At 35.9% G+C, this 14,315-nt stretch overlaps 3 protein-coding genes across 3 annotated transcripts; 2 read left to right on the top strand and 1 right to left on the bottom strand.

Moving 5' to 3' along the window:
• Nucleotides 1-66: 66 nt before the first annotated feature.
• LOC145614091 (protein TRIGALACTOSYLDIACYLGLYCEROL 4, chloroplastic-like) lies at nt 67-6,076 on the top strand. The gene is made up of 5 exons (XM_081669089.1): nt 67-495; nt 1,860-2,118; nt 3,791-4,175; nt 4,423-4,739; nt 5,279-6,076. The coding sequence occupies exons 1-5, from the start codon at nt 221-223 to the stop codon at nt 5,471-5,473; spliced, it is 1,431 nt and encodes a 476-aa protein (XP_081525215.1). The 5' UTR covers nt 67-220; the 3' UTR covers nt 5,474-6,076.
• Nucleotides 6,077-6,434: 358 nt separating this feature from the next.
• On the bottom strand, nt 6,435-8,920 carry LOC145614092 (10 kDa chaperonin 1, chloroplastic-like). Its single transcript, XM_081669090.1, has 6 exons — nt 8,741-8,920; nt 8,585-8,643; nt 8,434-8,484; nt 7,072-7,137; nt 6,934-6,981; nt 6,435-6,667 (listed from the first exon to the last, which is right to left on the bottom strand). The coding sequence occupies exons 1-6, from the start codon at nt 8,829-8,831 to the stop codon at nt 6,569-6,571; spliced, it is 414 nt and encodes a 137-aa protein (XP_081525216.1). The 5' UTR covers nt 8,832-8,920; the 3' UTR covers nt 6,435-6,568.
• Nucleotides 8,921-10,428: 1,508 nt separating this feature from the next.
• LOC145615051 (uncharacterized) lies at nt 10,429-12,728 on the top strand. Its single transcript, XM_081670129.1, has 2 exons — nt 10,429-10,830; nt 12,065-12,728. Exons 1-2 carry the CDS (start codon nt 10,746-10,748, stop codon nt 12,676-12,678), a joined length of 699 nt encoding a protein of 232 aa, XP_081526255.1. The 5' UTR covers nt 10,429-10,745; the 3' UTR covers nt 12,679-12,728.
• Nucleotides 12,729-14,315: the final 1,587 nt, after the last annotated feature.

Here is a 14,315-nt window from a genome sequence, read left to right as displayed (position 1 = left end):
AAAAAAAAAAAAAAAAAAAAAAAAAAAACCCAAGTTTTTATGATAAACCCAAAACCACTCCCCTGAAAAGACTCAGCTTCAGGTAATGAGCTGAGTCATTGAAACGGCAAGAGCGCACACTCTGCACTCTGCTACTCACTCTCAAAACAGACAAAATTCACATAGATAAGGAAAACCCCATTGCTAGAGGAGAGAGAAAGTGAGAAAAACTCCATTAAAAATGGCGAATTTGAGAACAGCAATGGATGCATTGTTCTGGGACTTAGACATAGCTAGCACCCAGAACCTAGATGGGTGCGCCAAGGCTATTCCTGGTGACCCTTTTCCTCTTGACGGTACTCGAGCTGGTAAAGCCCTTCGTGTTCAGCAGCTTTCCTTTGTTGGCAATGGCTTCCCTCTTGGAATTATCCCTTCTATCTCTCCTACCCCTTTTCAGAAGGACCTTGGTTCTTTCTCTCTTCAATCCCTTCTTCTTCGTCCTTCTTTTGGTGACTGGTTCGTTTTTCTACCATTTTATTCTCATTTTAGTATTCTTGAAATTATGTGTTTAATTTGGGTGTAATTGATGTTTTATGAATTGGGTAGTTTAATTTTGGGTTTGTTTGTATGTTACAATCTTATTTTAATTTCGTGGTTTTGGGTTAGTTTGTAAATGGGTATTGAACTAATAGTGAGATTATTTGTGAATTGTTGATTCTGATGTAGGTTTCATTCATTTTAATGGAAATTCAATAAAATCTTGCCCTTTTCTTGGTAAATTTTGGTTCATTTTGATGGTTTTTGACAATTATATCAATTCATTAAGCTATGAGTTATTGATAAACCTGGACGAAATTGTTACTTTCAGAGAAATTTTTGCATGGAGTTTGTCAGTTTTGGTGGTTTTGATATTGTTAATTTCGTAGGCATGTGATGTTTCATAATTTAGCATATATAAATTCATGTTTTGGAGTTGTAGATATAGGTTTTTGTAACAGATTGATCAGAAATGTGGACATTTTTACATTAAATGTGTTGTTGCGCTCAGTAGAGCTTAGGAAGCCTAATTCTTGGAATCTTAGTTCTCTCTAGTCCATGTAGGGGAATCCTCTTGGGAAACTAATTTAGTTGATTGATGTCTTCTATAATTTGTTGTCACTCACAAATGCATAGAACATATTGTGCAACGGAGGCATGTCTGCATGTGTTACCTTGCCTATTGTCCTAGTCTTATCCTCATCATGCTCCCACTAGTGGTGAATTCCTGTGCATTTGAAGTTAATAACCTTGGTTTACTTTTCATGTCAGGAACAAGTATGTGAGTGAAAAATTTGAAGTATTAAAGATAATTTAATCATATCCGTGCGTTTTTGTGTTTTCTGAATAGTTACTACGCATTTTCTGATGCATAGATTTTGTGTAAAATTGGACATGACTGCTTGAATCTTGCATGCTGTGGCACAGAATGATAATTTCTTTTCATTATTGTACTCTGAACAATGCTCTAGGTGAAATGAGAAACAACCATAACGCAGAACTGACTTTTTCTTTGTGTCAAATTAAGCATCATCCTGTTTGCATTTAGGGATCATGATTTCATGCTAATTCCTCATTAAGAGTTCAAGAAGTGAACCAAATCAAATGTGTTGACGTCTCATGTTAGGCTTGCTAAACATCTATATCAAAGTTGTATAAGTGGGTGTACTTAGACTACCTTAGTGCTCAATTATGTAGCTCTGCTCGGTTCCTTCTTTCCTTTTGGAGCTGGGTTGTCCATTGGGATTAGTTTTTTCAACCTAAAATCTTTGCTGTCAATTTTTTCTATGACTATTAGCTGCGTTGATTGTTATAACCAACAAGGTACTATTTTCTGTTTATAGGTGGCTTGGATTAGCTGGCCAGATGCGTCCGAATAAGTTGTTGTCTAACATCAAAAGGGAGATCTTCAACGCATTCAGCGGTGATGAAGCAGAAATTCCATCCGTGAAGAATGTGACAAGACATGTCTTTGACATATCACTCTATGCCCTGGCTTTATGTACCCATATCCCCATCACATCCAATTCTTCCTTATATCTAAGTTCAGAAGGCCATGGTGAGAGGAAAGGACGCCGCAATAAACTCCTGCTATTTCACAAGGTAAGTCTTTGATTTACTTGTTTGCCTATCATAAGAATATGTATCCTGTCATGATTATGAACCTTGGAATACATTATGTATCTGTAGTTATTAGAATAATGACCTGACTACCTAAGTATATACCTTCAAGGCGTGTGGAAGGTGATCATAGTCATTATATTTTTTTTAGTATACAAAAACTTTTGTTCTCAGAACTATATATTATTGGTGTATATTATTAATCTAGAATACTACAGCCTTTCAAAGTTTCAATTCTATGCCCTATCTAAACACTTTCCCGGTTTCCCCACCTGTTGTTGCATTCTTTCTTACTTTCTCCGGTCAAATTCTATGATAGTACTTTATATATAAAAAAAATTTAAAAAAAAAATTATTATGTTCTTAGATATTCTTCTCTTCCAACGAGCATGATGGGCAGCAGTAGTGCAGTACTATTATTGTCACTCTGCAACTTTCCATCACTAGTCCCTTTATCTTTTGGGGAAACTCCTCAGATCACAAGGGAAACTTAAGTTCAAGATTCTCATCATCTGATTCTTAATCTACTCTTTCTTTAACAGTGCAGTGAGTGATCCTTAATCTACTCTTTCTTTGGCAATCATTCTGATTGAAAGATTATCATCATCTGTACTGGCTTACTCGGTAAAATAAGTAGCTTTTATGTCGAATATAATATCCCTCCAGGTTATCTCCAGTAAATTCTGCATTTGCTTCTTGTTAAATTATCATAAATCAAGATTCCTTATAATTGTGCCCCACGCTTTGTTAGAACTCTTCCTTTTTTCTTCCTTCATCGTGCGATACATCTCCATCACCTTTTGAGCTGCCTCCCTCAATCGCGACAATAAGGAGCAATGCTTGCTTGCAGCCTCAATTGATGGTTGGAGCTCTTCTTTCTGATGAGGTCTGATGACCTCTGTTTTGGTGTAACTTCACTCTTGCTATCCACTGTGACCTGTGAAGCACCATCTAAGGCCGTAAGCCTTCCTTTAGATTTTGTATCCCATAGTCAATGTATGGGCTATCCCAAGGTTTGTTGACAATGGATAATAGACTAGCTTTGTAGCAACAACAGGCAGTGTATTAAAGGACATGACAAGGCTCTTGGTGAGAGGTGCTTGACTGCTTGGTGAAACGTTTTCAAAGAGAGGCACAAATTTCTTTTATCTAAATTTTCTATATTATTAAGTGTGCCTCAATTCAATGAGACCCACCTAGGCATGCCTACGCACAGCAGGACCCTTATTGCCTTAGTAAGCCTTGAGCTTTTATATACATTGACCGCTGGGTTCATCAGCCGTGATTATGGTACACTCACGGGTGTGCTTCCTTCTGGCTACTTTTTGCTCCTTTGACGGTATTACATTTTTCAAAGATGACTTAGAGGACCATGATTTAAATGCATCAACCACATTACATTACAAATCAGATCTGTATTTCTTGAGTCAGAAAGCCACAGCACCCTTTGTTAATTTGTTTTCAGTTTACCCCGTTTTTCCTGTCAAAGTGATTTATTAGCTAGACTTATTTCGTACAAAACATTAAAACCAATATTTGTAATTTTGACTCTCTGTTTTCTTATAATTTAGCAATCTGATCCTGTAATTGTGTCCAGATGACACCTGGAGCTGTAGGCCTTGTAGCTGACTTTAAATTTATTGACTGTGTACAGCTTCCCTATCATGACATTACATTGAACGCAGCATGGCCAGAGCTGTTTATTGACAGTAAAGGGAGATATTGGAATGTTCCTGAGTCAATCTCTCTGGATTGTTCGTCTATCATATCTGACTCAGGATTACGCTATCGTTTTGGGGTACACAAGAATGGTGGCAAACCTCAAGCTGTTGTTAACTCAATAGATAGTGATGCACCTGCTGCTTTGCTGCCTGGGGTATGTGCAAAAGCTGCCTTTTCAGTTCAAAAGTGCAAGGATCTATGGAGGCAAGAGGAGACAGATAATGATCTTGTCATAAAAACCGAGAGGGGGAAATTCTGGAGGCCTGCATATGATGTGCGCCTCAAAGAACCTCATGCAACAATTTCAACTATTATAGGTAAAAGACCTTTCATCTGTTGTAATAATGGTTTTCATTGTCTTGGATTTGGCAAAGTAACTGGAAGCAAGCAAATTTGATGTGGCCATGTGGGTATGTCCTTCAGTGCAATTACTGGATTTGTTGGACATGATAACTTGCAGTCTTGCACTGCTTTGATTCAGATCACAAAAATCAAGCCAGACTTCACTTTCATTTAACCCTTAGATGTTGTGTTAATGTGTATCATTCACTTGTTACCTATCAGGTGGCACCTTTGGCGCTTGGCTTCATGGCGAAGACAAGATATCAAATCCTGCATCAGGAGATGGTGATAGCATCCATTCAAATTCCAAGAAAAGGAGTCCTGTCTTTGCGGATTTGTTTGGCTCATTGTGCTACACTTTCCAGCACGGAAAGTTCAGAAAGCCATATGGGGATATGACTAGGGTAGATGCTCGTTTGGATATCAGTTCAGCTTCTGCTTTTGCTAAAAACATCTCATGGGTATTTAGCCATAGCTCAATTGCTCACCAAGATAACTCGGCATCCCTTCCTAGACTCAGTCTGATCTTCCAGCAGCAGGTAAATTTCAGTGAACACAGTTTCTTCAATCGGAATTAAAGTTGAAACCTGTAGGATATGCTCCGTTTCCTGCTATCTTTGGTGATAAGCCTTGATTATCTTACTTCTGAGTTTTGAACTAAAGATAGTGTGAAATAAGGAACTGGTTAAAATTGAAAATATAAGTATCTGGCTGCTAGCTATATTCTTGACGAACCCACTCTTCTAAGTAGATCTGTTAAAGCAAATGAACTTAGTACATCATTAGATCAGTTAAAGGAAATGAACTTAGTACATCATTAGAATGATAAGAGATGATCAATCAAATACCTGGTTATTTATATTTTAATGTAGAACGTTCTTAATTTTAAGAATTGTGCAATTATGTGGCTACATTTAGATGTATTGGGACGGATATTGAGATATGCCCGGCCATGTGGTTTTGTTTTAATGTTCTAGGAAAGTGGGAATAGCCATTAAGGAAATACTGACCCGTTTAGCACTAAATCATTGTTAACTCTCTCATGGGCAACCTTTTTACATCCCTCATCTTTGTGCAGATTGCAGGACCAATTGTCTTCCGTGCTGATACAAAGTGTGTAGTCGACTCACCATGGAAAAATGGTTTGCAAATTGAGGATTTCATCTACAGCTTGAGCTATTCATTGCGGCTCTTGCGTTCAGGTAAAGTTGTGGCATGGTACTCGCCGAAGAGGAAAGAGGGAATGATTGAGCTGAGAGTGTATGAATTTTAATTCCACAAGGATCTTGTATTACCTTACCTTCAATTATCTGAGAGAATAGAGATTTCGGAATGTCCAAAAGCATTTTAGATGCTGTTAGGTTAGCCATGTACAAAATCTTGGTTGATCAAGTATTTTGTTAGTTTATGGCATTAATGCCAGGACGTTGTTGCTCTAAACTAGTTCTATTAGAGCCCCCTATTTTTGGTCTCACACTTTGCTAAACATTAAAGCTAATGTTGTTTTTCATATTGCTCATGAAAGAGGGAAAAAAAAGAGTAAATTTTGAACCAGAGAACCAGACACGAATTCATGGCTTATGCATTCAAATTACCAGAGGTTTATAGTAACAGAGTGGGTACTTATTATTGATGATCGGCTTGTATCCAATGTACTGGAGGTTTATAGCAACAGAGTAAGTCAATAATTACAGGTGCATGAAGAAGAAAAGGAAATGAAACATAGATCAGAAAGCAAGCTTCAAGAGCATAAAAGATCCGTCCTTCCATGGAAGTAGATCTTATTTAAGAATTTGTATCTTACATTGTATTTATTTATGTATTACTTTCCCCGTTCTATTAAAATCACAACATTGGTGAATAAACATAGTCAAGAATTTATAATATCTTTAATGTCAAATTATTAACATTAAAGATATTACTAAATAATAATCTAAAATATACATTGACAAGCGTAAAACTCCTAATGTTAAGAATCAATATGTATGAAGGAATTATTTTTATTTGGATAGTATCTCAAGATACATCTTAAAATTGCACGGAGTCGAGACCATGACAAGTAAGGCTGCTCTGAAATGGTAATTGATAAGTTCAAATGTGTTTATATCTGTCCATCTCTTGATCCCTTCATACTGTATATGATTTTGCATTGCAAATCGCAACCCATCAGCCAAATAATTGGATTTAAACATTGTGTACATGTCAAAGCACAATATAAAAAAGGGAGATCTTGATTAAAAGAGCATCATAATTCTCTTATATTGAAAATGAATACATCTGAAATTTCACCATTGATGAACAAAAGGATCTAAAACCTAAGGCCAAAATCAACAGAAGCCAGTCATACATATACTGCCGTCTGAACCATCTACTCAACTACAGCCAAGAGGTCTGTTTCTTTGCAAAAACAATGCCTGGAATCCGTTCCTAGATCCACCTCATAGGCACTTATATCTGAAAAAAGAACCTGCACGAGACAACAAATTAGAAATAACACAATCAAGGAACAGCCATGAAATAAAGTATTCTTTGCTAGAAAAGGATTCAAGAAATCTCAGTGATGTTCATCGTCTAGGTATTAGCCAAGACTATCTATTACGCAGCTAACAGGGGGTGAAATGTGGATGTAACCTTACTAACATGTAGATTGCTTATCAAGAATATTTTTAGACAGTTCGCCCCTATTAGCTGCCTAATTAGTAAGGCAAATTAACTATTTCTTTATTAACATACCTTCTTCCCAGCCTCTACTTCCCCAACATCAGAGCCAACGGAGAGAATCTGTAGGAGATAGAGTTTTGATCATAAATTATAATTTATACTCTGCATAAGTTAAGAAATGATGTCGAAAAAGTGAGAAAACTTCCATACCTCTCCCATAAGGTACCTCTCAAACTTCACAGCTGACTTGGGCAAAAGAACTCCACCGGCTGATTTCTAATGAGAACATTCCAAAAACAAATAGGTAAGCCATGATATCTCAAAAACATCAGACACTTCGGGTGAAATCAGATCTTTTAAAAGTCCACATGAGAATGCCTCACTATCATAGACCACGGAACCACAAGGACAAGAAGGAACCAGTATGCGAATTCCAAAGAATAACAGTTGATCCAACTTATAGTATTCTCTACTAAAAAAAAACAGCTGAGCCAACTTTAAAGACTCGCTCATTAAATATTTCCATACGTAGAGTGAAAATGCTTCTGGTCTAGCTTCCGTTCTTTTTAAAAATTGCAGAAAATACCAAGCTATAGACTGAAAAAGCTCAAAAACGAGTTGCAATATCAACCATGTCAAAAGGCCTACAGATTCAAATTCTTCACTTGTACAGTTCTAGAAGTAATACATATGACTATGCTACTTTGCTACATAGGGTGATCTTGATGCTTTAGCTAGGATCTACCGGGATGATGCGATGAGCTGAGCCCTTTGCTAGCTATTTCATTTACCGTGAAGTATACTTGAGCAATGTAGATGACTAATTAGTTTATCATCTTTGCATCATGACTAATTTCCAGAATAGAATTTGTAATGATTGATATGCTCCTAATTCCTAAATGGCACTTTCTACCTCTTTTGAGGGTAAATAAATGTTTAATCATGGTCTAGTTATGCTGGTATTAGGTTGAAACAGTTGCACTAATCTTGTATCTATTAATTAGCCCGAGTTCCTCAAAAGATGACACTGTGATACTCTAATTTGAGTAATGTAAGTCAGAAGAGCAATCGTTATTGAAAAATTGTTTATGTCATCATTTTGAGACTATCCATTATGTTTCTCGATTTAGTTATTGGTGCTTTGCGAGGCAAGATGAGTTTATATCTCTGCAATCCAACTAATCCGGACTCGAGTCATCCCTATTGGAGATAAAACTCTCCTAACAAATACAGCTATATTCCAAACAGCTCCCTTACAGCTAATACAAACACCTGTGAGGTAAATTAAAACAGTACTATCCTAATTTAACCTAAAAGTCGAATACTTTAGCCTGCAGATTTATCAAATTTTGATACAAGGAAACATTACATCATAAAATTTCAATTCTTTGAATTAATATAACCCATGTAATTATTCAGATTGAGAATTGTATCATCATATTCCTTTTTAATCAATTATCTTATCTAATCAGAAAAATTATCACATAACCAAAGCATCAAAATTTCCAAGTTTAAGGTTAAACAGAACAATACAATACAACACAACAAAAATAGCTAACATATACATTATACCTCAGGAAGCTCCTCAAGTCGAATCAAAACTCTATCAGCCTGTGGAACAACCTACCAAAAAAAAAAATGATTAATTTACACTAATAATTAAGAATTAATGCAATTAAATTCTATATTCAATCAATACCCAGGAAAAAGTATGAAAAAATACCTTAGTGGGTTCCCATTTTGTAGCAACTGCATTAATTTTAAGGGAATTTCTTCTTAACCCTGAAAAAAAAAAATCAGAAATACAGGTAAAAATTGCCTCAAAATATGAAAAAATTAGAGATTTAATCTGCAAAAAGAAATTAAAAAGAAAGGGTACCCAGTAATCTTTGGTTAGAGTTGCGAGAAAAATTGTTGGTGGGTAAAGATAAGGGCTTTGCCAATGTGACGAATGCAGCGGTAGAAGCCATGGATAAGCTAGGAAGAGAGAGAAAGATAGAGAGAGAAAGTGTGTGTGAGAGTTAAAAACAAAGAAAGTGAGTTAACGGCGTGTTGTGTTACTTGTGTACTTGTGTTTGATTATGCTTAATTTGAGTAACTGAGTGAGATGGGAAGCTTGATTTAGAGCCGTTGATGTTTTATGGATGTGATGTTTGATTGATTTGATGATCAATAATTGGCCGTTGATTTTGGGGACAGGTATTTCTTCTGGAAAGTTCCAGGATTGTGTCTTTGGTTTGGATTTCTAGAGAGTTGTTTGATGGTTTTTGGTTTGGTAACAAGCTTGTACTTGCACTACTCTGTATAAGCCACTGATCTCACTTTTTTAATGAAGTAAATCTTCGATCATGATTGGGGATTGTTTAAACCTATTAAGTGTTTAGATTTACGGAGTAGTTTACAAAGGAAGATAAGGAGTTGTTTTAGCTAAATTAAGATTTCGGCTTTAAAACTTGATAATATAACAACACTTGTTCGAAGACTTTTCCTCACAATTGAGGTGTGACTTGATTCAAATTCTAGTAAGTTTGAGTCTCTAAACTTTCAATTACCTAAATTTGCATGATGATGAAAGTTATCATGTAGGCATCTTAATATAGCACCCTTAAAACAATCCTAATGTAGATTGAGGCCACCACCAGCAAGTTACAAACTTTCGTTTTACCACTAGAATAAAACTCTACACGATTTATATTAAACTACGTTAACATTGTATCTCTTGTTTAAAAAGATGAACCATGTTACACATATGCACATGGATTTATTTGCAATAAAAGTGCTACTTTACAATATAAACCACTTTTTAGGCAAGATTTAAATATTGTAAATTAGCATTGAGCCAAACTTGCTTGATACATGGAAAAATCTAATATGAAAAAGCATGACATAATACGAACATAAGACAAGTCTAACAAGAAAAAGCATAATATGAAATGGGCATGAGACAGACAATACAAATATATTTTAGATGGAAAAGTTTAATGAGTCGACAAGGCACGGCACGACACAACACAACGTGTACATGAGTTCGGACCTTTTCTCGGTCGCTTGTACGAAAATTATAGCCCAAGTCCATCATTTAAATAAACCTACCGAAAGTTAATTAACACTCATAATATTCCTACTTTAGGGGAAGAACTTTGATTAGAGTACAGCCAGGCAAATTTTCTTGAATATCGCTCCATGATTTGTCTATGGTCTTGTTTGGTAAATGGTTTTTCATTAGCTTTTTGATTGGCTTTTGGCTTTTTTATTTGGTCAAACATCTAAAAATTGTATTTGGTAAATGGCTTTTTTAGCCAGTTGAAAAGCTAGCTTTTAAGCCAAAATGAAAAAGCTACTTGGAGTAGCTTTTGGCTTTTGGCTTTTAGCTTTTGGCTATCTAAGTTATAAATAACATCCAACAGACAATTTTACCAAACATGTTTTTAAATTAATAAAAAGTCAAACATCCAATAAAAAAGCCAATACAAACAGCCAGTCAAATCAGTCAATCAAACCAGCCGACAGCCGACAGCCGACAGCCGACAGCCAATTGCCAAACAAGGCCTATGTCTCTTCTCTTGCAATTGGCAATGGCAAAAAAACCACCAAAATATAAAAAAAGCAATGGAGAAACATGACAATAGGCTACATGGGGTCCACTTCAATCCCTCTTTTTCTCTCCTCAATCACCCAATGATGTCCTCCACTTGCACAGTTCAGAGTTCAAACAAAAATTTCCGCTAATTCTTCCAATTTCAGCTGCCAATATTTGTACCCTTTTCAATTTTAGGGTTCTTGTGAAATGAGGGAAAAGAACTGATTAGGGTTTTCATTTGAATTAACTTCCTTTTTTTGCAGAAAAATTGAAAACCCAGTTCAGCAAACTAGCACTATTAACTATGGCAAAAGGGTTTTTCCCTTTCCATTTAGCTTTGTTCTGTGGGTTACTGCTTGTTGCTGATGTTTGCTCCAAGAAAGCTCATGGTAAAAATTCTCATTTTTAGTTCTGAAATCTCTCAAATTTAGTCATTTTTGTATAATTATAGTTTATGGGTATTTTTTATTCTTGATTGTTGTTTAAATGCTGTTTTCATTCTAGTGTAATTAGATCAAAATATGATCTTGAGCTATTTTATTTGATGAATTCATTGTTTAGATATAGTGTTAAGCTATATTGGAGGTTTTGTGCATTATATTATAACTACCATAGTATATGCATAATCATAATCATATATTTATATTTCTAAGCTTTGTAATCTAGTATGTTGTTGCCTAAGTATTGACTATTTGCTAATAATGGTGATTTGACCATGTTCTACGTATTGTGAGAAATGTTGGATTACTAACTTACTACTTACTACTGTATATTCTAATATGAGAGGAGAAGAAGAATCTTTAGTATTCCCCATCTGTGTGAGTTTTAGTTAGTACATTGCATTTTTGCTGGCTTAACTTTGAGGATATCCTGTTAAGGTCAGTATCTGACTATCTATGCTCTACTATGATTGAGCTACGAGCAAGAACCCGAACTGCGGTCTTGCTAGTACAAGTGTACAAGTAGTTGGCTGCCTTACTTGTCTACAGTGGGAAAATGAGCTTAAGTTTGTTTTGACATAGATCTTGTTATTTGTTAAGGAAGCTCATGGAGCTAGAGCGGTTCATATTCCTTCACCCTGTTTGTTGCGGTCCTGCAGGATCCCCAAGATTTCTAATTTCTGTTGTGAGCTCTTGTGGAGCTGATCCCTACAATAGAATATGTAACCGAAGAGCCCTGTTAAGAACATTATTTGTAAATCTATTTTGAAGTTCCAATGTGGTTCCAAATTTGATGCATCGCAGTAACTTAAATGTCAACTTGAGAGTTGAGGCTTCACTTATGTTGTGATGTATGTTCTGCATAGGAACTTGAAACAGAGCAGAGAGATTAAAAAAGTCACCTTGGATAAGAAATGTGATGGAAAAGAATAGAGTCTAACTATTGATAAAAAAAAAAGTCACCTTTTGCAACGTGCCTTTTGTTCTAGACTAATGTAAATTTATCTCTACAAGGTACCATCAGTTATACACACTATCCAAGTATAAGATGCATTTATCTCAGCGCATGAATAAAATGCTGCATTTCTAGTCAATAGAGTAATATAAGAACTTCGTAGGATAACTCATTAGACTTATGGAAAAGAGTTGTGTAATTCTTTACATGTGATAATGTTACCCACAGGTAATTCAGCCAAAGAAATTGTTGACATCATCAACAAAAACCGTACTGCCATAAAACTGCCTCCGTTGTATGACAGTGCTGGGCTGGGGTGCATGGCCTTGCAATACGCAGAGGAGTGCAAGGGAAACTGTACGAGCAGCAATACTGTGAGCTGTCGACCCTTGGAAGATGATTTCACAGAAGTCTATGCTCCTGATTGTGGAGTGGAACTTCCTACTTTTGGTACCATATCCGGTAAACTTGTGGGGTGCTGGTCTAAGCACCTTGTGCCATCAGACGCCTTCTCACGGGTTCTTGTTCATGACAAAAAGTCTCTGTCTCTCCTTACAAACAAAACACACACTGAGGTAGGAGTTGGTGTGGCTTCAACCCATAAGGGCCATTTCTTCTGGTGTGTGCTGTTTAGTAGTGACCAGACTAATTCAAGTTTCATTCTCGAAGACCATGGTCAGGGTATCAAACAGAAGCAAGGGTGCTTTAGCGGAACCAATACAACTTGCAATGAAGGATCTAGTATACAAGGTGGCATATTTTTCCGCAGTTTGTCTGGTATTTTCACCTCAATTTTCTTGCTGTTGATCTGTAAAAATGTGGATATTTTGTTTTGTCTATGAAGAGTTTTGACCTTTCTATTAAATGAAGAGTTTCTTGGAGTTAGAAGTAACTTTCCGGTTATTATAAATTTATAAGTATAATTGAATCTGGTTTCGTTATCTCAGTTTCTTTTGGGTTAACTCTATGGCCAGAGAACCATTGACAGAGCTCCTCGTCTTTGTTCTTTGATCATGTAGTCTGAATATGTATAGAATGACATAGTAGATACATTAATATAGCAAAAATTAGAAAAATGTTAAGAAGATCCAAAGGATCTAGAGCAAGATGCATATGCTTTGTGTGTTCTTCTTGTTCTTACCCTTTTACTGAAGAGGATGGTAATGGTTGCATAAAGCTAAACAAGACATTGAAGAACACTAGGCTCCTTTATCTGGGTTTAACATAAGCAATAACATGCAATTAAATCATTCGTACGTAATGTACTTGATCTACCTTTCATAAGTAGAAGCAGGTCACCCTGCGTATGGCTGCTTTTGTGCTCTTCCCCCAACAATATGCAATCATATGTGTTATTGGTGGCATCCCTATTGTGGTACAGGATTGCAAAAGGAATGTATCCAAGGGCATGTATGGTTGCTTTTGTGTTCATTAATATGGCCTCCATAAATCATGTATGGTTCCTTTTTTCTTCTGGCAAAAATATGGTATCATCTGTACTGGTGACATTCCTTTTGTGGTACAAGATCTCAGAAGGAATGGCACCAAAAGCACATATGGTTGCATTTGTGCTCTTTGGCCTCCGTAAACCGGATTATCGAAACACACTCAATTGTATGTCAAGTTTGAGTTAGATTTATAGGACTGATTGATTAGTTAGATTATCCCTTCAAAACGCACATCCATTGAAATTCAAGATAATTGATCCAATGATCCATAATTGTATCTCCTCCACAATTCATTACTGAGTAATTTTATACCAAGTCAAGGTAATAATTTTCTGAAAAAAAAAAAAAAAAAAAAAAAAAAAAAAAAAAAAAAAAAAATTGAGGTAAGTCTATCCAGTTACAATGATGGGAGTCATAGGAGTGCCTACTACAGGCCTTGGGCCGGCCATGTAAGATGGGGGATCTTTAGCCCACTCTAATGATCACTTCAAAATCTCTTTGGATATAAACCATCACTTGCTTTGGGTGTTTGGAGTTGGGTTAGACAATAAGGGGGTTCTAAATTTATAAATTAATTTATTATTATTATTTTAAAGGTAAGAAGGATCTTGACCGTACCTCAATTCTCATGGTTTATTTAGTTCGGTATTTACGGGTCAGACACTTCGAGAGTGAGGGGGGGAGAGTAAAAGATCTATCACCCTCAAAGTATCTCTAGTGGGGATTGAAACCTTAATGTAGGAAGATGTTAGGACCTATTATGTGTATAGTGTATAGTTATCGGGCCTATCTCATGAGCCCTATTATATTTTGTATATATACCCTTGCTATACTATAATGAAAACTACGGAAAATCATTTCGTGACATGGTATCGGAGCCAATCAAACTCTAATCCCTAAATTTCTACATTCTAATCACTAAATTTCTGAAATTTTAATCTAAATTTCTGAAATTTTAATCTAAATTTCTGCTCTAAATTGCTACTCTAATTGCTGAATTTCTGTATTTTTCTGCCGGAATTTCAACTCTC

The sequence above is a fragment of the Chenopodium album genome, chromosome 25, assembly GCF_948465745.1.
Source record: "Chenopodium album chromosome 25, dcCheAlbu1.1, whole genome shotgun sequence".
In the NCBI taxonomy this organism is placed as follows: domain Eukaryota; kingdom Viridiplantae; phylum Streptophyta; class Magnoliopsida; order Caryophyllales; family Amaranthaceae; genus Chenopodium; species Chenopodium album.
Note: the sequence above shows the minus strand (reverse complement) of the source record. Positions and strands in the feature narration are given on the sequence as shown.

What these genes read in the sequence shown, in the direction of transcription:
- LOC145614091 (XM_081669089.1), top strand. Translation starts at nt 221, where the DNA reads ATGGCGAATTTGAGAACAGCAATGGATGCATTGTTCTGGGACTTAGAC. An exon ending in AACTCCTGCTATTTCACAAG is followed by an intron (nt 2,119 to 3,790) that starts GTAAGTCTTTGA and finishes GACTGTGTACAG; the next exon opens with CTTCCCTATCATGACATTAC. An exon ending in AACAATTTCAACTATTATAG is followed by an intron (nt 4,176 to 4,422) that starts GTAAAAGACCTT and finishes GTTACCTATCAG; the next exon opens with GTGGCACCTTTGGCGCTTGG.
- LOC145614092 (XM_081669090.1), bottom strand. Translation starts at nt 8,831, where the DNA reads ATGGCTTCTACCGCTGCATTCGTCACATTGGCAAAGCCCTTATCTTTA. An exon ending in CAAAATGGGAACCCACTAAG is followed by an intron (nt 8,485 to 8,584) that starts GTATTTTTTCAT and finishes TTTTTTTGGTAG; the next exon opens with GTTGTTCCACAGGCTGATAG. An exon ending in AAGTAGAGGCTGGGAAGAAG is followed by an intron (nt 6,668 to 6,933) that starts GTATGTTAATAA and finishes TGTCTCGTGCAG; the next exon opens with GTTCTTTTTTCAGATATAAG.
- LOC145615051 (XM_081670129.1), top strand. Translation starts at nt 10,746, where the DNA reads ATGGCAAAAGGGTTTTTCCCTTTCCATTTAGCTTTGTTCTGTGGGTTA. An exon ending in TTGCTCCAAGAAAGCTCATG is followed by an intron (nt 10,831 to 12,064) that starts GTAAAAATTCTC and finishes TGTTACCCACAG; the next exon opens with GTAATTCAGCCAAAGAAATT.